Source organism: Trachurus trachurus, assembly GCF_905171665.1.
Source record: "Trachurus trachurus genome assembly, chromosome: 19".
In the NCBI taxonomy this organism is placed as follows: Eukaryota; Metazoa; Chordata; class Actinopteri; order Carangiformes; family Carangidae; genus Trachurus; species Trachurus trachurus.
Genome location: NC_139913.1, coordinates 22,904,126 through 22,929,270, shown reverse-complemented (window position 1 = coordinate 22,929,270; position 25,145 = coordinate 22,904,126). Strand labels below are relative to the sequence as shown.

At 43.1% G+C, this 25,145-nt stretch overlaps 1 protein-coding gene across 1 annotated transcript; it reads left to right on the top strand.

The window, feature by feature from the left end:
- Positions 1-466: 466 nt before the first annotated feature.
- Positions 467-24,489, top strand: LOC311002719 (double C2-like domain-containing protein alpha; the record flags this gene model as incomplete). Its single annotated transcript, XM_083994171.1, has 11 exons — positions 467-498; positions 5,886-6,244; positions 8,259-8,338; positions 9,164-9,238; positions 9,427-9,536; positions 13,230-13,356; positions 16,149-16,208; positions 19,612-19,811; positions 22,492-22,573; positions 22,845-22,941; positions 24,353-24,489. The coding sequence occupies 11 exons, from the start codon at positions 467-469 to the stop codon at positions 24,487-24,489; spliced, it is 1,359 nt and encodes a 452-aa protein (XP_083850297.1).
- Between the last annotated feature and the right edge of the window lie 656 nt (positions 24,490-25,145).

Below are 25,145 nucleotides of genomic sequence, written 5' to 3'. Positions count from 1 at the left end.
TAGTTTGAGGTGCTGCTGTGATGGTGATGGAGCTGAAGAACGTATTATGTCACTAATAGGTCCTCACAAACCTAGTGACAGGGATGTGTGTGTGGTGGTGCTGATGCTGGGGGTGGGGGGTGGGGGGGAAACAGTCACATGCACAACAGACTGTCAAGGAATAACTCCCTGCTGCCTCTCTCTCTCTCTTCCTCTTCACTCCCTCTCTCCTCCTCCTCTTCCTCCTCCAGTATGCCGCTCTCCTCTCTCCCCTCTGCTCCCTGTTTTCATCTCAACTTGAACTATTCGTGCATTTAATTTTTAATGATACGTGTAGAGCTGGCTCAGTCCCGCTCTCTCTCTGTCTTCCTCTCTCTCTCTCTCTTCCTCCCTCCCTCCCTCCCTCTCTCTCTCTCTACTCTCTGCTCCTGTCTTTGCCACCTGTTAGTCTCCCTCTCCTCTCCGCACTGGAATCCCCTCTTTTTTTATGAGGAGTTTCACACTCGCACTATCACTGGGGTAAGTCAAGATTTTATTATTTTATTCTGAAATACATCTGAGCTGAACGTGCTGCCAAGGCTGCAGACGTTGTCATTCATATGTATTTCTATTTTCCTGCATAGAATACACTTTTATTCACTGTTTCGTTCTTGTCTATTTAATTCGTGCCTGTGTGTGTGTGTGTTCATTTGCATGAAAATAGAACCTAACACAGTGAAATCCTGCTGGTTTCTTCAGTCTGGCAGACGGACACCTTTCCTCTGCACCATCCTCACACACAACAGACAAGTGCAACATGTGGCTCTGTCTGTTTTTGTGTCATTTTACCTGCTCTTTCACTTTTTTCACACCTTCCAACACAGAGACACATGAGTCACACACTCTCTGTCTCTCTTTCTCACACACACACATTGAAGTTTACTCATCCCTGCCAGCTTGAAAATAACTTGGCTCTAATTGACAAGTGCTCACAGTCACTGTGGTTAGCTCGACATGATGTGCTGACTATCAAGCTCTAATGAGTGGCTACAGTTTGCGGCACTGTACTATAACTATACCATCTGCCTGTCAGCCGGCAGCTTGTTATTTAAAGGTGAACCGAGTCCGCTGCAGGGGCCCATTGTACTGTATGTAGGACACAAGAAGAAGCAGGAAACCAGGCGAGTGAGAGCGGAAAGAAAGATCCTCACATACCTACAGGTGTCTGGAAGAGAGAGAGATGGAGAGATGGTGATGGAGAAGAGGAGGTGCAGGGAGAGGATGTGACTGTAATGTCAGGAGCTAAAGCAGGAGGAGGGGAGGCACAGAGATATTCCTGACTGTCGCCTCCTGGCAGCTTCATTCCTCCCCGTTGAAGCTGGTAACCTATGTAGCCTCTGAATATACATACAAGGACGCCGTGCATTACACACCGCACTATACTGTACTGTACTGTGCTGCGGTTGCATAACGGAGTGCCACAGGGCTGCTGTATGTAGATGCTGAGGACAAGTTGGACCATTGTCTTGTAGCTTATAGGAATTATATAAAGTAGCTCAGCCATGTTAACATTTCCATGTTTCTCACATTCTCTGTTATAAACTGTTTCTTGCACGTCTGTCCGTCCTGGGTGAGGGATCCCTCCTCTGTTGCTCACCCTGAGGTTTCTCCGATTTTTCCCTGTTAAAAGGGTTTTCTATGGAGTTTTTCCTCAGTGGATGTGAGGGTCTAAGGACAGAGGATGTTGTTATGATGCCATGTAAAGCCCTTTGAGACAAACTGTTTGTAAAAACGGGCTATACAGATAAAATTGCCTTGCCTTGCCATGTGCTCCAAGGCTGAGACTCCTCAACGTAAATTACATTTAGAGAAGCGAGGACCTTGTTATTTCGAGTGTGCGCTCGCTGCCACTTGTTCTCAGCAACAAGATGATGATGAAAGAGGAAGATGAGAGAAACATCCCAGCTGGCAGCATCAGGACGATCAATCACCAGCTCACCGTGAGCTTCTGCTTCCCTCGTGAGCCGCGAGCCACGAGCCACCAGGCCTGTTGGCTGGAGGCTACGTGTGCTGCTGCTGCTGCTGCTGCTGCTGCTGCTGCTGGTTGTAGTGTGGTGGTGGTGGTGGTGGTGGTGGTGGTACTCAGGCTGCTCTCTGGCTTACGGCCACATCTGCCAGGACTGGGAGGCGACTGACTGCGCACATTATATCAACAGACACACACGTCTGCAACAGCTGCACTATGTGTGTGTGTGTGTGTGTGTGTGTGTGTGTGTGTGTGTGTGTGTGTGTGTGTGTGTGTGTGTGTGTGTGTGTGTGTGTGTGTGTGTGTGTGTGGTGAGATGAATTAATGATCTGACGGATGTGTGCATCTATGTATGTCTGCGTGTTGCTATATTTGTGTGAGCTCGGAGGGATTATACATTCCTCATAAGCACAATCATTATATCTACTCATCCGGTGTTAATTAATCTCTCAATCAATTCTGGTCACAATCATCATCATCACAGGGAGTTTCATTAACTTGTTTTCACCTTCTCCTCATCTGGCAATTTTCCTCTTAAGGATACTGTGTGTGGCTGCAGCGGTGTTTTGTTTTATTGTTAGGGCAGACTGAAGTGATAAACGGTGGCTGTGATTTATCTTATATGAAAAACAGTGGCATCACACGCTGGAGTGCAGCAGTCTGAGGTCATCTCCGCGCTGCTAAATTGAAGAGTGTTGACCTCTGACCGGGTGCTTCTTTTGCCTTTGGAAGTCATTAATTGTTCTATTCTGGTTCGCCGTAGCACCAAAATGGCTGCTGCTGCTTCCGAAAGGCAAGATGTCCATCATTTTTCCACTCCAGAGCCAGCGCTCTGTCAAAGTCCTTTCAATCAAGCCGGTTCAGGAAGTTTGCACGCTGGCACGCTGCGGTGTGTTTCTGAAGTTTGTTTCATCTGCAGCCAAAGAAGAAGCAGCGATGCGCATCACCCGCCGTCGCGCTCGCAGCAGAGATCAGCACATACATGACGAATGACCCTCAATGCTTGTAATTCTGCTGAAGGTCAGCAGTCAGAGGCGACGGCTTCACAGACGCCTTAAGCCTCTGAACCGTCGGTCATGTTGACTTCATCTCATGATGACTGAAGGCTCTGAAATTAATCTGTTTACTGGGTTTGACCCCCTGAAGAGGAGTCAGCAGAAAAAGGACAAGACAGTCATTCAGAGCTGTGTCTGACCTGGGCAGCATGGCGGTGAAGTGGCTATCGCTCTGTCACCTCAAGGAGAAGAAGGAAGCAGGACGGGGTCATCCCTATGTTCTCCATAGGAACATAGGTACGCTCCCAGCAGGACGGCTCTGGGGTGGAAGCTGTGAGGAGTCTGCATCTTCTCCTCATGGCTTACCTCCAGATACTTCAGCTTCCTCTGCCAATCCAAAGACGTGCAGGTTACATTGACTGTCAACTGCGAACAGATGTTTGTCTTTTTATATCAGCCTGGTGACAGACTGGTGACCCGGGTATACAAGGTGCTACCGGCTTCACCCACTGGGGTTAGATCAGCTGGCAACAACTGTACCTTTAGACAAATCCATGCATTGTCACATTTACCCCTGTTCCCCTGAAGCAGTGGTAGGTGGGAACTGAAAGTGCTCCACACTGAAGTGGTAGTAAATAACCAACCACTTTCAAATTATATTTATAAAAGTATTAAGTATTGCTGTTGATAATGGGATTATATTATAATCTTAATGATATAATATAAATCAATTACAATGAATTAATTAGCAAGCTCATAATTAAAATAACCAAAGGGTGTGTTATAATTAAGGTTATACTCCTTACAAATCCAGGCTACTAGTTAAAGCAGAAGTAAGCGGATTGTTTGTGTTAATATCAAGGGGGCAGTTGTCGGTCTGAGAAGTGAAGCTCACTTCCGCGTTCAAAAACTGCAATCCCCTCGGCTGTCGCTGGGGGCTGGTACCAGAAGGGAGCAAGTCTCCATAGACCCCCATGTTAAAATCGCCGACTTTACATCCTCAATAAACATGATCAAAGCCTGGTACCATTACGTTTTTTGGTCTCAATCGATAGTTTCTACCCCCGCACACACTCTGAGGGGGGTGAATTTTTTAAAAACTCTACCGTTTTACTGTTATTAGGTTTAAAACTCTGGCCAATTAGGGCGTGGAAACGTTGAGTGACAGGTCCGGAGCGGTCCGTGGACAGCTGCTTTGAGGCCAGTGGGCGGGTTCTCGGCCGGCCAATCCAACATGACGCTGTTCAGGCCGCCATATTTGAGTCACAAAAACGACTCCCCCAAAACCAATGGGTGACGTCATGGATGCTAGGTCCATATTTTTTACAGTCTATGGTTAATATAAGTCTTAAATAGTTGTATCTTCCGACAGCAATCACTTCTATAGAGTGTTTGGTCTGAAACACGGGTCTGTCAGTCACTCTGCTCTGCTGTAAGCCGAGGAGAAAACTTTCCTTGTATCCTACAACCTTTATCCAATGAGGAGAGAGAACGGCATAAAGGGGCGGTCCTCTCTGTGTGTGCAGCCAAGGGATGCGCGTGAATGTGGTGACGTAGGGACGAGGACGGGGACTGCTAACTCCATCTGCTGACAGGAAGTTAGCCAAAACGACCAGATCGCTTACTTCTGCTTTAAGTATTGCTATTGATAATGGGATTATATTATAATCTTAATGGTATAATATAAATCCATTACAATGAATTAATTAGCAAGCTCATAATTAAACTAACCAAAGGGTGTGTTATAATTAAGGTTAAGGTTTGCTTAGTTATACTAAGGTTATACAAATCCAGGCTACTAGTTTCCCTCTGTTTCCAGTCTTTATGCTATACTATATAAGCTATAGCTTCATATTTACAATCATGCTGAAAGTGGTGCTGGTCAACACTCATCAAAAACGAGAACCTGCAGAGAGACCAGTGGATGTTGAACGATGCATTTAATATAAATTCAGGGTTGAAAACATCCACATCTCTAAGGAGCATCAGTAAAACACTTTGATCTTCCACCTGCTTGTTTTTTTTATTTATTGTGTTTACTCCCAGATCGTCCAATTGAACCACAGAGAAAGCACCAATATTCACTCCTCAGTTGCAGAAAAAGCAGAATGCAGTCCAGAGGAGGGGTGGGGGGAGTTGGAGGGGCGCTGAGGACAGAACGCCCCCTCAAGGCCTGCTGTCTTTAGACAACAAAAGCTGTGAGATATTTGTAATCCACCCCCCTCTTATTTATTTTGGGAGGAGAGCAGACACATCAGCCTTGTGGTCAACTGCACTCCCTGCTTCCACAACTTTATATAATCGTCATGGACTCTTCTCTCCGCCGCTGAAGAGCGATCCACCCTGTACAGACTACATCCCATAATTACCTGTCTGTCTGTGGAGGATTGTTGAGCACTTTAGATAACGTGCGTGCCTCAGCAGCTCACACGCGCTGCAGTTTCACTAAAGATGATTAGGATTTGCGAAGACCCCCATTGTCCGTTATCCTTTATCCTCTCTGAGAGGCTTGAGTTTATTCAGCTGTATTCAATTGAAATGCAAATTTGTGCACACCCTCTGCTGTATTTCGTCATCTTATGAGTAACATCTCTTTTTAAAAGACTTCTAATTATGTCGAAGGAGTTCTTAACATGACAGCAGTTGGAGATAAAAGCAAGTTCTCCTTCTTGACTATATGAGAATGAGAAACACCCATTAATTGTGATGAGATGAACAGATACAGGAAAAGATCCTGTTCATCACATTCCATTTCATTAAGCTCACCTTGTGTCACCACAGACATTGCGGACAGCATATCTGTGGATCGTTGTCTTTGCACTGCTTCGCTTGGATGCATCCCAAAATTTCAGTTGTTGAATTGCTGAAAAGAAATGTGAGTAACTTTGTCATCTCTTTCCCTCCAGCCCTATGACTGTGCGGAAAGGAAAACGTTTAGGCATCTCCATCCAGGAGCACATGGCCATCGACGTCTGCCCGGGCCCCATCCGCCCCATCCGGCAGATCTCTGCCTACTTCCCCCGCCTCTCGCCCACATCTTCCTTCTCCGAGCCGCTCTCGCCCAATCAGGTGGCGGCTCCCGCCACCCTCGGCCCCGGGGGCGCGGGTCAAGGTGAAGGGGCTGTGGGAGGGGGAGGAGCCAAAGGGAGCAGCGGCCTGTTGTCGCCGCTGTTACCGGGGGGCGCGGGCGGAGGGGGCTCGCTATCGGCCATGAGCAGCATGGACACCTCCATCGAGATCGACAGCTGTGACAGCGATGATAGCAGTGAGTCAGTAATGATCTGGTTTCACTGGAGCTGCTTGAGAAAACAGAAATTAGTTCAACACACAACGCTGTGAATTGGGGAGAAAAAGGCCCAGAGCAGTTATCAATCATTCTGGTGACAGATCTACCGCTGAATTTGTGAAACAATGTGTTTTTAATTCAAAAGAAAGTCAACTAATGGGGCGTAGTATAACCTAGCTCAGTGAGTTGAGCAGGCATCCCTTTTTCAGAGGCGACAGTCCTCGCTGCAGCCGGCCCCAGTTCGAATCCTGAATCTGGTGGCCCTTTGCTGCATGTCATTCCTCCTCTTTCGGCCTCCCCATTTCCTGTCTCTCTCAGCTCAAGGCCGTAACCATGGAGTCAACATTGGGGGGGACTAAATTTCTCTATTTCTATACTGTATGAGTGCCAAAGCGGAAGCAGCCCCATGGGTCCTCAACTCCGAAAAAGGCTCCATGTAAATGAACGGGAGCCAAAGTTTTATTTTGTGATCCGTTTGAATTGTGCCATGAGAAAAAAGTATGTCCTCTACCTGTTTAAAACATCACGTTTCATGAAGAGAAATCAGCAGTTTGTTGTAAAACTATTGTAAAATAAAATTCCGAAGAGTCCATAACCAGAAAGACTACAGGTCGCATCGTCACACACCAAATGCCGCCCTTTCCCGTGTCAGTTGGTGACGTATTTTTTGTGGGACACCAGATTTGTAGTCCGCAGAGCGTCGTCACACAAAATACATTCTTCTGTTACCGTTTTACGATAAACTGCTGATTTCTCGGCATGAAACGTGATGTTTTAAACAGGTAGAGGACATATTTTTTTGTTATGGCACAATTCAAACGGATCACGAAATAAAACTTGGAGTCCCGTTCATTTGTATGGAGACTTTTTTCGAATTGAGGACCCATGGGGCTGCTTCCGCTTCGGCACTCTATACACCATACTTTCCGTAGCCGCTACTTTTTTCTCTCTCTCTGCACACCACACAAACACGCTCCGTAACCCGTAATCTTTTGTTTATGACGGTTAAAACTACACAAACACACACGCCGTAACATTGTATATGTTATGTAACGTTATCCACCGCTCCATTTTTTGATTTTTCGCCGGCTTCGTTGTAAACAAATGCACATGGGCGAGAGGAGCGTAACCAAAACAGCAGAAAAGCGAGCAGACTTGCACAGTTTCCTACTGTCTTTCTGTGTAAATATCTCATGTTACAACATGAAAACCTGCGGCTTATATCCAAGGGCGGCCTATATGCAGTATGTATTTTCTTTTAAAATGTAGCTGGTGTGGCTTATACTCAGGTGCGCTGTATAGTCCGGAAAGTACGGTAAATTCGCTAACACATGGGATAGGCCTACTTCTTTTTTTTCTTTTTTTTTAATCAGCTAGCTATATATTGGGGGGGATGTGTCCCCCCCCCAATGTATATGGTAATTACGGCCTTGTCTCAGCTATCCTATCAATTAATGGCAAAAGCCCAACACATATAAAAGAAAGAAAGTCAATCAGGTTTTTCATTTCTAGGTATTAGCATTACCAACTCAAACTATAGGCTACCTAGAGCTATTTGTATTCTTGCTAAGTCCAGCTGATTTATTACTGTCCTGGCAATTTTTCTTTTTCTTTTTAAATAATGCCCTGGAAAAGTTGTCTTTTCTGAAAAATTTAATTTGGAGAATCATTTAAGGATATTTTATACCAATTTAACGTGTATCCTGTTTCTAAAATGCTCATATAATCTAGATAGCTGTCTCCCTGCTGTGAATGTGTTTACAAATTTCATAATTCTCACCCCCGCAGCCAGAAAGTGAGTAAGCATGCTGCCCATGTTGTTGAACTGTCCCTTTGTGTTTTATAGTGTCTACTCTGAGACACAGAGATAATTCATGCTGGTCTCTGAGCTGCTTCTTGCCATTGTTCTCCATCATTATCACTGGAAATGAAGTGGCACACTTTTTGTATGTGTGTAGTGTGTGTGTGTGACTTTTTATTAACTGCTTTCCAGCCTCCCTGGGGACATTAGCGTTCGACCTACTGTATGAGAGAGCCACCAGCTCCTTACACTGCACAGTCCTGAGAGCAAAGGTAAATACTGTCCACTGAAAATCCCTCCAGAGCCACCGCAGGTAGTTTGTCTTGTAGCAATAAAAAGTCAGTGACAAAAGAACTGACACAAAGTCGTCTGTTCAATAAAGGAATGACTTTAATGCTGTAAAAAAAAAACTGATTCAACAAGGCAATACATTCACTTGAAATACGAAGCTGGACATCCATTTTATGTGCAAAAGTCAAAGCAATTTCACTGTAAACATGTTAGCAAGCTGACATCAGCATAAATCTGTCTCTGTGCAGCCCAGAGCCTGGATGGAGAGCACGGCTGTAGACCCCTGTTTCTTTCAACCATATAGCTTCACTTACTAGAATAGAGGAACAGAAATAATAACACCTCAAAATAGGTAATAATAAATAATCAAATCAAAATAAAAGCATGTTTTGCTCATGGTGGAGAGAAACCTGCACATCTAGTTGAAACAGAAAAACAGAAAGGGAATTATTCCTGTCGTGCACCTGTTGATATATTGGGTAAACTTCACATAAAAGCTTTCCCCCGCTGTGGAAGCACTAACTCAACAGTCATTACAAGAGAAAAAACAACAGAGTGGCTGTTTTGTTTCACTCATTTAAGAAAAGGAAATGACAGATCTTCAGGTACAGACTCTGGTGAAATGTATTCCATCAACCAATTAATGTGTTGCAGCAGATGTCAGCTTTCAACTTCATTTTCTACATTGTTTTGAAAAAGGCTGTTTGGTCTGTGCATCATGTCACTCAGCTGTCTCCCTCCACCCCCCTCCTCTCCTCTATATCTGTGCTGCCGACATCTTATATTTCTCTGTTTGTGTCCATAAGGGTCTGAAACCGATGGATTTCAACGGTTTGGCCGATCCGTATGTCAAGCTGCATCTTCTGCCTGGAGCTTGCAAGGTCTGCTTTAATTATCAGGACATTTTGGTTAAAAAACAAAAAACACCAGCTCACACTTAATTTACTGCGTAATTTTAGATTTGCACAAACCAGGAAATTTGCATTAAAACAAAAAATTGCCTTCCTGTGATGTCGTTTGCTTTGAGTTATATTTTTGTTTTTCCTCCCTTTCCCGCTGTGATTTACAGGCCAATAAACTGAAAACCAAGACTGTTCGCAACACGCTGAACCCAGTGTGGAATGAGACGCTCACCTACTGCGGAATCACCGAGGAGGACATGTACCGCAAAACACTCCGGTAAATGTTTACTGTCAAGGCTTTCTCACTGTTTCTGTCAGCCTCATTTCCTGCCTCTCACTTCGTTGTTTCCCATCAGAAAGCCGACAGGTGCTACAAAGGATTCCTTATCATAAATCTCAGTCTCTGAGTCTTTTGCTCCCACTATCTAGGCCTTTATCCTCTCTCTTTTTCCACTATATGTTTCCTCTCCTCTTCTATCTGCACTCAATCTTTGATCCTCCTCTGTCACCTCACCTTCGCTCCTCCTTGTCCTCACATCTCTCCTGTCCACAAGGATCAGAGAAGATCTCCCCTGACTTCTTCTAAACCACCCAGATTCCCTTTATCTTGCCTTCTCCCCCCTCTCTCTCTCTCCGCCTTTCTCTCTTTCCAAGTTGCAGTGACAGATTGAGGTCAGACTAAGCACTGCGGGGTGTTTTAATTTCATTGACCCCCTCCAGAGGTGGCAAAAGCTGCGAATTGTCTCTGCCTGTGACTAAAACTTTACCATGGCACACGTGGGATTTAAATAGGATCGACGGTTGGCGTCCTGGGGGAAATTAGAGAAACTGGCCCCACCACTGGCCTACGACACTGTGTTAATTCAACAGAGGCGTGTAAAAGATCAGGAGACAAAAAGTTTGACCTATTGAGACATGTAAACATGTTGAAATTGTCCCCTGCAATGCATCTTATAAGGTGTCTGCCACGCTATTTTTAACAGGGAACTTTTCACATATAAGGTAAAGCTGGAGCTATCTTGGATCACTCCATACCAAAGCAGTTTAATATGTCAGTCACCCAAAATAAGTAATAATTATTTTGTCTCTCAGAAAGTAAGTAAAAGGGTTTCTTTTCTAGACTTGCGACTTCCAACACTTCTGATATAGAAAGAAATCCATCACAGGGAAGGGAGGTTTTCCAATTTCTCCACCGACAGCAGCTTCATTCGAGCAGAACTCAATGCAACCACACGATACGCTAACGTTTTGAAAAAAAGAAAGAAAAAAAGAGCTGAAGTTGTATTTTTTTCTAACCTGGAAAACTGAAGCTGCATATTGTTTGTGCTTCCCCGGCTCTAAACCAGCAGCAGTCGGCAACAAACTACAGCCTGGGTTGATAAAAGGAAATGTTACAGAAAACAAACCACTACAGATCATTGTACTGTACTCAATGGAAGGGAAAAGGTGCACGTGCATATTTATAGGATAACAGGGAGTCGTTATTTACAATATGTTCTATATTTTGAGGTATCACTGTGATCTGTTCATTATGTCCTCTTATATACAATAATGCACAACTGATTATACGCTACTGGTCAATTAGATATTTGGTAAAATACATGGTAAGTGTAATGAGATGTGAGATATGTTAAAATAGATACAGTATACTCAATATTAATAACTCAAAATTGCAAGAAACATTAAATGTGTTTCATAGTATCTCAATTTCAATATCTCAAATATTTGTATGAGTCAGTATGGTGAAGTGTCAATATCAAATTATGAGCTATTGAGTTAAAATGATTATATTGAGACTTTGACTCATCATCTCGTAATTTTTGAGAGATTCCAAGCATTTTTGTTTTGTTTTGTTTTTTGCTTTAATCATATCTAACCATAGCCTGACAAACCAGACTATATCATTAACATGTCTAGTCTGGCCACGACCGGTAGACCTCGGCTCAATCCAGGGGGCAGGATGAAGGCTGTCTTTCAAACTGCCTCTGCACCAATAGGGTAGCGCTACGACCAATCAGAGCAAAGAGCAGGATGACGTTAGCCTGACAAGCCAATTAAAATGTATGTCGTCATTGCGTTAAGCCCGCCCAACGACTCTCTAAACAGATAGAGCGCTGTGATTGGTGAACCCAATCGGTGTTCGAGACTCAAAAAGTTCCTATGGCTCGTTTCTAGACCCACCTACGGAGCAAAGAGATTTGCTGCCGCTAGGGTGCAGCTAGATTTCTAGGCTACTCTAACCATTCAGTCAATCAATCAATCAATCAATCTTTATTTATAGAGCACCTTTCATACATGGAAATGCAACACAAAGTGCTTTACACACATAGAAAAATAGAAACAGAAAAAACAATTACAAGTAAACCCCCCCCCCCTCCCACACTCCCCACACACACACACACACACACACACACACACACTCTTACTACTGACACTAGGGAGACATGGCAAGACACTGAGGATTGAGGAAGCTTTTCATCATTTTTCATCTTTTTCTCTTCTTAGTAGAAACAGATTTCCATAATAATCACTAGAAAAAGTGTCACTGTGACTGTGAGGCCTCATCCACTTGACCTCCAGGAGCCTTTGTATTCTCTCTTGAGCTGCTCACAGTGCCGGCCTCACCAGTCATGCAGTCAACACATGCATTTCAGATGTGATAGTAGGACTCAGATTGTTCCTGATATGCAGCCAACATAGGCAGAAATAGCCCCCATAATATGAAAAAGAAAGTTATTGTTTCAGTCGACATCTGCATGGCTGAAATTCACATTTACTATGGATGTGCATGAGATTCATCCCTCTCCTTTACTGATGGTATGAAATCTATTTGAAGCAGGAAACGTGTGCTTTACTTCAAACAGTGTAACTGCACTTGTTGACCCATCACACCCTTGCTCACCACTCCAACACACTCCAGCCTCTTTGATCACAGAGGTGCTCAGAGCTGACTGACTCCGTCTTTCTTTATTCATGTCCTCTCTCGTCTTTTTTTTCTATTCTATTCGATTCTGCAGAGTTCAGGTCTCCTTTTGGCTAATAAGCTACTCGACTAGAAATTACGTCTAGGGATGTCAACCCCTATCTGGTGTCCCCAGGCAGCTGGCCCCATGCACCTTTCACATTTTCGCAATGCCATGTTTTATTACCAGAAACCGAAGCCGGCAGGTGACAGTAAGGTTTCATTCTGGACGGGAATTCAGTTTGAAGTCTATAAAACAGTAGATGAAGAGGAGCCATGTTCATATCTGTATTCCTCCTCTGCCAGATTGCATTCCCAATTTTTCCCTCCTGCTTGCATGTCTTTCATTCACATTTACATAAAGGACAGAGAAATGCAATCACTCTGGATTCCAGTTAGCCTGTTGCATACTGATTCTTCACATTTGCCTATGGACATGCACATTTGGACGCATTAGCAGCCCCTCACACACACACACCCTCACATTTAAATGAATCCTTCCGTTTTTATCTCTGCCTCTCACCCACGTCAGTCTATCCTTCGCTCGGCAGCGTTTGATTTCACATATGCCGCCTCCCTCCACCGCCTTCACTCCTCTCTGCTGCTCCCACCCACTTACGCATTTCGAGTGACATAATGGCAGGTGTAAAAGTTTACCGGGCCCATAAATATGGATTGGATTAACCCAGCACATGCACTTTCACACTCTGAATTCCCACAGGAAGGAAAGTGGTAATTACTGTGTGTACGGATGCTGCGGCTTTTTGTACGTAGGTGACTGTGTGCTCTTTAATTTGGCGAAGGTTCCTGTCAACGATTTCCTTCCCTCGTTAGAATGTTGTCACAACATTAGAAATAATTAAATGACTCATGAAACTGTGTTGTTTGTACAGTACGACCACGCTCTCTGACAAAAGCACAACATGTTTCCCTTTCTCCTCATCCTTTGTCTCTCGCTGTCTCTCATTAACCAACACCCCACCCCCCACCTCTGTCTCTCACTCCCAGGGTGTCCGTGTGCGACGAAGACAAGCTGACACATAATGAGTTCATTGGGGAGTCGCGGGTGGCCCTGCGTCGTGTGAAGCCTGACCAGACCAAACACTTTAACATCTGTCTGGAGCATCCGCCCCCTGTGAGAAGAAGGGACGAGGAGAGAGGGGGAGCAGAGAGAATGAAAAGAGGGATAGGGAAGAGTAACTAAAAGGAAGGAAAGAGGAAAATAAATGTGTATGATGAGAGAGATAAGTCACCGGAGGGTACAGTAATATTCACCATAGTGACCATACAGTTCCTGTCTGACTCACATTCTCATCTTTTAAAGTAGAAAAAAACAAAGACAGCACAGGAAATGCACCAATAGGGAGGCGTTGAAATGTCAATATACTGTACCAATCCAGTGTAATGACCACACTCATGGGTCTCATAACAAACCACCAATCTGTACAAAACCCTGACACAGCCATAGAAAACAGACTGAACAAGGGCTTCAGAAAAAGCTGCTGGAAAACATGTCCACAAATAACAATAGATACAGTACATAGTTGAAGCCTTTGGTTAATTATTAAATTATAATTAAATCAATAATTAAAAATAATGAATTATGTTTGTAGACTTAAACAAATACAAATCATGCTTGAATGTGACTGAGCCATTGACATGTGAGGGAGATTATACCCTGAACCCATCAGAGTTCATTTGAGTGAGTGTGAATAATTAAATGTATGTTGATTGAACCACATTTAAAACAGGTTCAGGTTCAGGCTCATTGTCACATTGTCATGGGACACCTGTGTAGAACAGAGCCACTGTTGATGTTATTAGTAACGCCTGCGCTTTTCCAACTAACAGTTAATAACAAACAGTTCTGTTTCATTAGTCCAGGACAAAAGGCCACTCCCTTTAAATCACTCAGTGCTGCATCAATAGAACTGAAGTTAAATTAGACATATATTCTTATGAATGATACTAAACAGCAGCTGTTACCACTGTAACCACAGGATTATCAAGCTTTAATCAACGTTTTTTTTTAATCATTAATATTCTTTACAGACCAATTTAAAGCAGATATCAGTGGAATGTTTTTGTTAATATAAGTCCTAAATAGTCCTATTTTCCGTCAGCAATCACTTACATGAAGTATTTCAGCCTAAACACGAGTCTCTCCGTCACTCTGCTCTGCTGTAACCCGAGGAGAAAATTTTCCTTGTGGGATACAAGTGTTATCCAATGAGGAGAGAGAACGGCATGAAGGGCTGTGTGTGCAGCCAAGGGATGCGCGTGAATGTGGTGACGTAGCACGAGGACCAATTGATGCCTGACAAGGGCGGGGGCTGCTAACTCATGGTGCGTTCAAAGAAACTCGTACTTTGTGTTTTTCCTTCCTGTGAAGTCATACCAGTTCGATCTGGTACGAGTTCACGGGTCGGAAGTTACGAGTGGCCGTTATAGGGAACTTTCACAGACAACAGGATGGTAAAAACACGAGCTACGGGTTACCTGGAACGCTACCAAGTCGTAGTTGTGACTTGAAGCTGTAACTTACGGTTTCAAAAGCCTGCCTTGAACGCAGCATTAGCCGAAACGGCCGTGAAGCTGATATCTGCTTTAATAGGAACAATATTTTGGATCTAAGATTTTGATTGGATAATAATTCAGTATTAAATGTTGATAATCATTAATAAATGTGTAGTAAGACCTTATTTAACCAGTAGGTTCTGGTCCAGATCTCTGCAGAACTTTTCTGGAGAGTTTGGGATGATAAGGTCAGTCATCAACCCAGAGCAGCTAATGCTCCATAGATCATTACATTAGTAACAACTTCTCTCTGTCTCGTCAGACGGCTGCGTAGCTGAATTAAGAAACGTCCCAGTTAACATGGGTCAAAATGGAGCCTATTCACAGACACATTACTTGACCTACAGTGTGTGGACATTCAGTAAAGTATGTCAGCACCAAACTATTACACCCACATAAGACTCCCAAAGCCGTGAGCAGTAATCTGCTGCTTTTACAGCCTGCGGTCTTTGGGGAGGGCTTTCCACCAGATTTTGGGGCCTAGCTACAGGGATTTTCTCTCATTCAGCCTCAAGGGCACTTGTGATTGTTGATGTGCGATGAAGCCCGGCTCCCAGTCGCTGTTAAAATTCATCGAAAAATCCAAAAACCAAAGGAGAAATCAATCTGTTGCCACAAGGTTTTTAAACATGGCTTTTGTCTGAAATGTCATTGTGAGATTTCACTCAGAGAGAAAAACAGTCTGAGACCTGGAGCACGCTGAGACCAGGGGAGTCTGCATGCACAATGTAGCTACTATGGATTAAGCCAATGCCCACTGTTGATATTGGCCTACTGATATAATTGAGATGATTATTGCCCCCCCAGAATTATGAATATGACCTGAACAGAGAACAGAGTATCACCTCTATTCTTACAGGCCACAAATAGCTTTTTTGTGCAGGCTAAATGTCAGCTGGGTCACACGTGGGAAAAGGCTACACAGAGAGTGGAGGAATAAAAGGTGAGAGGAGAGGGGGGCCGGGAGAGCGTCAATAGAAAGAGAGAGCGAGGGAGAGAGATGAGAAACAAATGGATTAAAAAATAAAAGTGGAAAGCAGGGGGCATGAGTGTGAAAAGAGGCAGGAGGGTGCTGGGGTTTTGTTCTTTATGAGTTGGAAAGAGCTGTCGGTATTAAATTGGCCCTCGGAGGCCGGTGGCCACTCTGAGATCAAACGCTAAACCCCCTCTGTCATCCTGCAAACCAGACACTGTGTCAGACCTGTAATTTTCAAAGTGGCCTCACCCTTGACACGTCTATCTCTTCCTCTTCAATCCTTCCTCCTCTAAGCTGCTTGTACCGCTCTCTTCTGTCACTCATACCTCATATTGTTTATCTCTTTCTCCTCTCGTTGCTCTCTCCGCCTCCAGCTGCCGTCACCGACCGCGATGAGCACGGCTCTGAGGGGAATCTCCTGCTACCTGAGAGAGGTGAACGCACCGCTCCTCTGTCTGTTTTGGTCGACATGTCCCTCCTCCTGTCCATCTGTCTGTCTGTCTGATTGTCTGTCCTGCAGCTTTCAGCCTGTCCTGAAGGACTACACCCAGTTTGGTCACTTTGTCCAGTGTTAAACCCTAAATGACTGCAAAATACCTTTTTCTGTGCCTTTTAGAAATCAAAAGTTACCATTCATCTGCAGTCTATAGACTGTATATTCTTCTAAGAACCAAATCTCTTCCTTTATTATTCTTCCACCTGCACCACTTGAACCGCCTACACAACAGGTTTTACTGTTTACATCCAACCAGTGACAGAACAAGTGATAAATTAATGGAATAATTTGGCAAAGCTATTTATTTTTTAAACAATCAAGGTGCTTCATGTATCATTTAAATAACAGTTCAAGCAATTTGCACCAATTTTTCCCCAGCCTTGCCACTTAAGATATGTGCCATTAGAACCAAAGCATTAGGACTTAATTGTGTGTACCTCACATCACTGCTAACCATTAACACATTTTCTGCACTTCGAGGAAATTTAAAGTTTCCATTTATTTCTGTGAGACACAAAAATCAATTAAGTCGACTCACTAGAGTGATGTAATCCATTAAGACACCAATAATTTATTGTTGTGAGCTAATTAAGTGCAATACATGTCAAATCAACCTGTTGTAAGACTGGATAATTGGGTTTGATTTTTGCATCAGAGAGAAATGAATTAAAAATAATGGCTGCCCAAGGTTTTAATATCCAAGTGGCCTCATGAGGTGGCAGTGGTGGAGCAAATTTGCAAATATATTGCTAGGCAGCTTAATCAGCCCTAAATCACAGTTTTTATTTGAAAATATATAATATAATATAATACAATACAATACAATATATGTGTCTATGATGCCACTTTTGCCACTGTGTATTTTTTTATTTTGTTTCAATATTTTCCACTTAATTCTTTGCATTTGCTTCATGATCCTTTTATTGTATTAAAATGAACAATTAATTCATTCATTCATCTATTTATTTATTCTTTAATATTCCAACCAATCACAACCACCAGTTACTGTAACATTAGCTGCCACAGGTGATCAATCCAAAAGAGCGGTGTGGTCCTTTAACTTCACTGTAACGTCATTAGAGTTAAACAGCTGCCTCTGTGCTTCTCTCCATATTTAAGGTTGTTGAATGTGTCTGATCATCATCGTGTTCTCTCGCCTTGCAAACCCACCCACAAATTCATCTTGTTCCCATTGATCTGTCACTGTGAGTGTATGTGTGTGTACGTGCGCAAGTGGGTGTGTGTGTCACTGTCTCCACACTAATGCCTGTTTATTTCCACTTCCCTAATGAGTTGCTCTCTATCGATCTGTGAAGGTCTGAGCTGTTTTATTTCCAGATACCTGGTACAAATGATCCTCACTAAGTGCGAGTTTTTAAAGTCTCCCACTCGTTGGCGACAGATGGTGAATTGGTTGTTGGCAGTAACGATAATTCCCAAAGAAAAACAGACGCAAGGAACAGGGGAAAAAAAGACAGGGAAGAAAGAATTAGGGTAGAGAGGGTTCAAGCTGTTGAGACAATTAGAAACGGGGAGGGAGGAGCCTGCAGGACTGAGGGGTGCGTGGCATATTGATCGCCTCGGCTGCGTCCACCTTTCGCTTGAGGGTAAGACTTAATGAGAGATGGAGAGATCTAAAGGAGAGACATTTAGGGGAAGAATACACTGCAGCAGTGATGGAACTCATATTAAAATTACATTAAAGGCAGCAGAGTGAAGCCTTTCCTCATTCCGTGGCGAAACAACAAAGATTATGTGTTGAAAATCCTGCACCTGCAGTGATGAAAATCCTTAAATAGCAAACATGTATCTTTCCTATAAATAACATACATTGGTGCTGCTGGGCATGAGGGTGAGTCACGGCCTTGTGAGAACATCGTCTACCCCGTCTTCACCCTGTGTTGCTGCTGCCTTGCTTTCTTTCATCTGTCACTATGAATCTACTCTTGTTCTGCTTGTTGTCAAACGCTTTGGTAACTATTTGGTGTTGTTGACCATGGAAAATACTCAGGCCAGGAGCGACAAAGTGCATTAATATGACTTAAAGGCTGCTGCTTCAGTTTGTTCTTCTTTCTTTCTTTTTTTTTCTCTTTGCCATGGGACCGAGTGCACTCCTGTTTTTGTTCTCAGTGACAGTGATAGCTGGATGTGTCTCTGAGCTGTGGCAGATGAGCTCAAATGTTAGATGAAAGTCACAGTGCTCTTCAGATCAGTCTGAGAGAGAAATAGGGAAGAAACACAAAATACATCTTAAGGAAAGACTGTATAAACTGCCAAAGAAGAATCTACAGATTTATCATGTGAAATAAAAAGTTAAATTTATCGACAGTAGATTTCACTCCGGGTCGATGCGGCACACTCTGAGGAAAAAGTAGCATATGCTGGATGATGTTTGCCACCTATAAATGAAATATATTGCTTTGTATTGAACACTACTGAGTCATTTTGCTGACGTGATGATTCCTCTTCACTTGTATCGCTGTTTACGCGCATGCTGCCTCACCAGAATCAATGGGTCCAGATTAAGCTTCATGTTTTGGGTTGTGTTTGTGCCAGTTTGTGGCATTGATCGTACCAAATTGAACCAGGGTCAGGTTTAATGAGCGTTTCCTCTTTCCTCCTGGGCATTTTGTGTTAAAAGCACACATGCAATGGTAAGCGGGATGAGTAAAAGAACGTATTGCAAATAGCCTGACAAATAGTCAACACATAAAATACAATAGATCCATAAGCTGGGAGGTGTTTAGGATCTTTGGAGGTTTTGGTCCAGACAGACGTCAATACTTTTACACAGTGCTGTAGTCCTCGTACTGTCGACCTGAGGCAACAGTAGCCCATTAGCCCCCGTTTGTTTAGATACTTGTTGCATTTCTGCGTTAAAATGTGTGCTATGTTGTCGATTGTCGTCAATAGTTTATTTTCACTGCAGCTTTAAAGCTGCCTCAATAGATTTTTGGTCTCTGTAAAAACAACCTTGACATATAATCACCTCATCAAGTTGATATGTGGAGCGTGTTAACAGACGGCTCAGGCTTGTGCACATCGAACGAAGAGTAACACAACACTGGTATCCATTTGAAGTCATGCTTGAAATCCAAAAGCGACCCCATTTACACACACTCATTTAATCCACCAATAAAACAGCAAAAGGTATCGATTACAGCATGAATATTATCGCTTATTTCATCAGCAGGTCATGGCACGGCGTTTGGATGCATCGTTTTCAGTAATGCATCATTGTAACTCCGAACCATAGCTCAATCATTTACCAGTATGCAGCTCATGAACCACTATAGTTTTTATTTTTTTTTACTATCTGTTATATTTCCTCTCTCCTTCAGTGGGAGACAGAGCAGCAGAGAAGTCTAGAGGAACGAGGCCGTCTGCTGCTCTGTCTGCAGTTCCTCCCTCCGGCCGGGGATGGCGACGTGAAGGGCGAGGCCAAGGAGAGGGCTCGTGGCGGGCTGTGTGTGGGGGTGAAGCGCTGTGCCCACCTGGCAGCCATGGACGTCAACGGATACTCAGACCCCTACGTTAAAACGTAAGGATGATGACGTCAAACCACTGAGGACTGGGACTCTGTGGGATTTAAATATGCAATTTTGTATTTGATTAAAGGGATACACCAACATTTTTTTTGTGTCTTGCCTCACTCCCGAGTCCATGACCAGCAGATAGACACCATCCTTTCGACTGTGCGTGCAGTAACAAGGGAGATAGAGCCGTATCGCCTGAATTAGCTTAGCTCAAACACTGGAAGTGTATAGGTAGAGTTAGCCTGCCTCCTACCCCAGCTGAAATCAGCAGTCAGAAGCTGATTTCATTTTAGCTCTAAACTCTGTAAATATATCACTTTATCCACATTTTCAAACATTTTTAGGTGAGAAAGTAGCCGTTTAGATCAGCAGTGTGTCGTTAATTTGTCTAAATATCAGCCGTTTACAATTTTGTTCAGACGAATTTGGCGCTACTCAAGCTAGCCGTTGTGACCAACGCACTTCCGGTTATTTTCACAAAATAAAACACCCGTTGCCCTTTACATACAGAAAACCATGACGATAGAATTTGTGCTTTTACTTTGAAATAGGAAGCTAAGCTACCCTCGATGTAGCTAGCTTGAACCAAAATAAACCGTCTTTGCTTGAAGCCTCCGTTTTGACCGATCTGGTCCCGTTACCGGCATTTGACCGTTCAAGATGCCTTACCGGAGAGTTTTGTCAGCTCTGAGACGAAGATCGGCCCGCCGGTTTCCGTTTAGAGTTGATGAAGAGTTTCTCTGATGACTTTAGGTGGAGGCAGGCTAACACTACCTATACACTTCCAGCATTTGAGCTAAGCTAATTCAGGCGATACGGCTCTATCTCCCTTGTTACTGCACGCACAGTGGAAAGGATGGTGTCTATCTGCTGGTCATGGACTCGGGAGTGAGGCAAGACACGGAAAAAAAAATGTTGGCGTATTCCTTTAAATGAAATGGAAAGAGTGTTTGTACAGTTATGAAAGAAAAATTATTATGATTATGTTGCAACTATCATTTCTAGCCCCTGATTGGACATATTAACACACAGTTTAGACTGATGAACTGTCAACTCATCTGAGATCAATTTTCACATGACCTACCCAGCATCAGTCTCCATTTCCACCTTAGTACGTGTCGCTGGCTCATATTGACCCAATGAATCACCTTTTATTGTCCCTCATGAATGATATATGACTTGAGTTAACCCCACATAAGGTAGTGGTGATAGATGAGAGCAGTTTCCACGCAAACAGTAACAGTTGTGAAATATATCACGCATTCATCAAAGTAATCATAACAGTGTGTGTGTGTGTGTGTGTGTGTGTGTGTGTGTGTGTGTGTGTGTGTGTGTGTGTGTGTGTGTGTGTGTGTGTGTGTGTGTGTGTGTGTGTGTGTGTGTGTGTGTGTGTGTGTTGACAGCCTTCAAAGTGGACTGAGAGGCAGTGACATGATCTAATGTTATAGCTGTAGAGCATCTCCACTGTATAGGAGATTAGGGAAAGTCGGGTCGGGTGCTATTGTTTGTGTTATAGAGCTCCTGTGGAGTTTCATTACTCACTAATGAAAGAAAAGCAATACTGTGCGTGTGTTTGTGTGTCTGGGCTACGAAGGGCACGACAGTTCCTGACCTGAGTGATGCGCCCTGACAGAACCTGGACAAATGAGCTTTAACATCCTCCTTCTGTTATTGGGATGAGAAAACCACTAAACAACCTCCCATCAAACACTCATTCAAACACACGCACACATAGAGATGAGCTCATCTCACTTCAACACAACCTCGCTGCCTGCCTCAAGTTTACCCTCCTGCTCCGTTCTACATCCAGTGAACTTATGCATACATCCCTCACACATCCACAGCGATACATCACGCACCTTGTTTCATTTTGGATGCGTGCTCGCATCTTTGCCCTTTGGCAGGAGCTTTTTCTCAGATGCTTTGTTGTGTCTGAGAGTGTGTGGGAACATACGCTCTCCGAGCTGTGGGTGGTGGGTGGAAAGCAAATGTGAATAGAGATTTTGCCACGCTCCTTCCAGCTGGCTTAAAAATATCCCAAGAATTTAATGACAGCTCGCAAAGGGATGGTGAGCGTTTTCAATCTGTCCTCAGGCTCACACTAGGTGCTAGTTTCACAAGTAATACGGAGAAACATTTAAGAAGTAATGTGAGATTTTAATTGTTATTTTCTTTCCCAGAAGTGAAGCTAGCTTAGTTTGACAATGGGGAAGCAGCGAGCCCGGCTGTCAAGGAGTAACAAAGTCTGCCTGACTCAAATACATAAAAACCAAATCAACACATTATATTTTATTTATTTCATCCTTACAAAAAACTAAAGTGTAAAACTACATGGCAGTCTTTTTTTTTTTTTTTAATACAACGCATTGGCTGTTTTTTTCTTTTTTAAATGACTGCCATCTAAAATAAAGGCATTTAAAAAAAACTTGCGCTTGCACCTTTGTGCCAAGTTTTATACTCATATGAAATTACTTTTTTAAAGAATGTAGCAAAAGAATGTCATGACAGGATAATACATCTTATTCCCATTACTGCTGAGTTACAGGTTGATTATATCTCTGAACTTATTCTAACCTTATCTGGTATTTGCAGTCGCCCTCAGTGCTTTACTATTCCTTTTCACAGTACTGTGTGTTTTGAATGATAATGATTCGTATATGATGGTATCACATTCCTCTTTCTCAGGTATCTCAAGCCAGATGTTCACAAGAAATCCAAGCACAAAACAGCGGTGATAAAAAAGACTCTCAACCCAGAGTTTAATGAGGTAGCTATCGGTGTCTGTGAATTAATGTTGGAGCTAGATAGAGGCGGGTTTGCAGCAGCTGAATGTAAAGAGGCAAGCTTATATAGCCCTTGGAGACACAGTGCAGCATACAAAGTTTCAGTAAGACAGCCAATTACCGTTTGCCCATTAGTATCTGCTGCTTAATTAGTGAGTATTTGAGATTTTGCAGAAGTGCAACATGTGTGTAGGTGTTATCATCTGACCTTTGCTCTCGCCCACTCATCTGTTTACCCTCTTTGTTTCCTCCCAGGAGTTCTTCTATGAAATCTCCTTCTCAGAGTTAGCCACCAAGACGCTGGAGGTCACGGTGTGGGACTACGACCTGGGAAAGTCCAATGACTTCATAGGTGAGTTGGCACCATGGTAATTAATCACTTCCTGCTGGTGATTTGATTTTTGGATCACTGATTGGCTACTTTATTCGCAGTCTAATAACATTGTACCCATGGCAGATGTTACCAAAGATATTTTAAGATCTTCTCTATTGCTATCATCCCAGTGCAGCACTGTGTGTAATTTGCAGGATTTAGTCGCCAAAAGGGTGTCAGTGACATTTTGGCTGAAAATGAGCAGCGCAGAGTAGCTACTAGCTCTGAGTGGGAGTAAGTCATTTCACAATATGAATAACTGTTCCCTGTACTTGTACTTTTTCTATGAACTTTTGACAATTTTTCTTTCTTAAAGTTGTTAAAAGTTTAGGTCTATAGGGTTTTTCATGATTTATTATTTTCCCCCAAAATCTTAAAAGAAAAACAAAGACTGGTAATGTTTTATTCTGTCGATCAGTAGCGTACCTACAGATTCTCCATACCATAGCCTACACTAAGTTTCTTCTAGAGATGTATATCTTTAAAAATAGTTTTATTTCAAAATAAAAGGGCAGAGTCATTTTTTGTAACACTTTGTTGGGGACTATTTTCATCCCGTGATTAATATAATATTTGTATTCTGGTGAGTAGCCTATCTCATGTAGCAGGATGGATAGAGATGAAGGAACCTGTCTCCCATTGTTAACAATGTTTTTGTGTTGTTGTTTTTTAGGGTTTTCTGTTATTTGACTTGACAATTATAAAGAAAATCATCAGACTTGACAGAGAATTTTTCATTGCTATTGACCTGTCTGTGAGCGTCTGAAACTGGACGGTTGAGTCGTGATGGGTACTCACTATGTAGTCATGTCAGGTGCTGACAAGAAGGCTAACCTTGACTTTGTTCATTTCATTTTGCCATTTCCACTTTTTCCCTCTTAAACTGATCAACTTTGAACTCTCAGCTGTTTGAAGATCACATACAACAATGATCCACTCTCAAAAGACAAGAGATATCTCTGTGGCTTTTATTATGGACACATCTTAAAGAAGCAATCCGATCTGAACGTTTTTGTAATCATTAGGCTCCGTGGGTCTCAGCCTTTCATGTCTTTGGAAATAGAAATGGAAATGTATTCCTGTCTATTAATAACCACATGGACAACAAGGCACCAAAGACAAGAAAATATGCAATTACTGCCAATATTAACAGCACAGTTGAAAATAACACAATGCACAAACACCATTCAGAGGAATTTATATGGATCCAAAAGGTGTTGGATAGCAGCTAATTACTTCTCTAACAACACACAACCTATGGAGGATCTAAAGTAATATAGAAGAAAAACAGCAATGCCAACATGACAGACTGGTGGAGGAAGTTCATTAAACTTCTTCTTCTTTCCTCTCTGGGTGTATTGACTTTTCTTATTGTCTCTGCTCTTGCCAGGCGGTGTGTCCTTAGGGTGTCACTCGCAGGGAGACACTCTGCAGCACTGGATAGACTGTCTGAAGAACAAGGGCACGAAGGTGGAGCGCTGGCACACGCTGACCAACGAGCTGCCTGGATCCACGCTGCAGGAATGAACTGAGCCTCTTCCACTGGAGCGGGCCGCCTGAGGACTCAGGACCAGAGACGTTTTGTCGCATGCTCTGAGGATTTCTGCATGTTAATGATGGATTCATATCCTACTTACTTTGTGTCATAAATGAGTTAATAATTCATAACAACCAACCCAAACGGGGTCAAATTCAGAGATCAATACTCTAATCTTGGATCTAAATAGGCCTGATGCAAATCTGGGAGACCATTCCTACCACACGGCTATGATTGGGAGAATTTCCATAATCATATTCATAGGGATCCATGTCTCTATTGTGGATTGCGTGTTAATCTAAATGCTCCTCTGCACCGCTCCAAACCGGTCAGATCTCAGTCAATAAGAAAAATTGAAATTGTGCGAGAAAAGTAAAACGAGGGAGGAAGTTGAATTATTCTGTGGCTCCGCTCTCGTGCCAGGTTTCCTCGCTCTTATTAAATTTGGCCTGTTATTTTTCATTAACTGCTGACATTAAACGCCACCGTTCTGACCATCTGTCTCACAGTGCACACATACCTCTCCCTCGCAATAATGTTTTGCCTAATGCTTCCGAAAGATTTCCAAGTGGTCTTAATACAGCCAGACGTTTTTTGTACATCTATTGATCAGATTGTCATTTGATTGCCTGCAGACAGCACAACC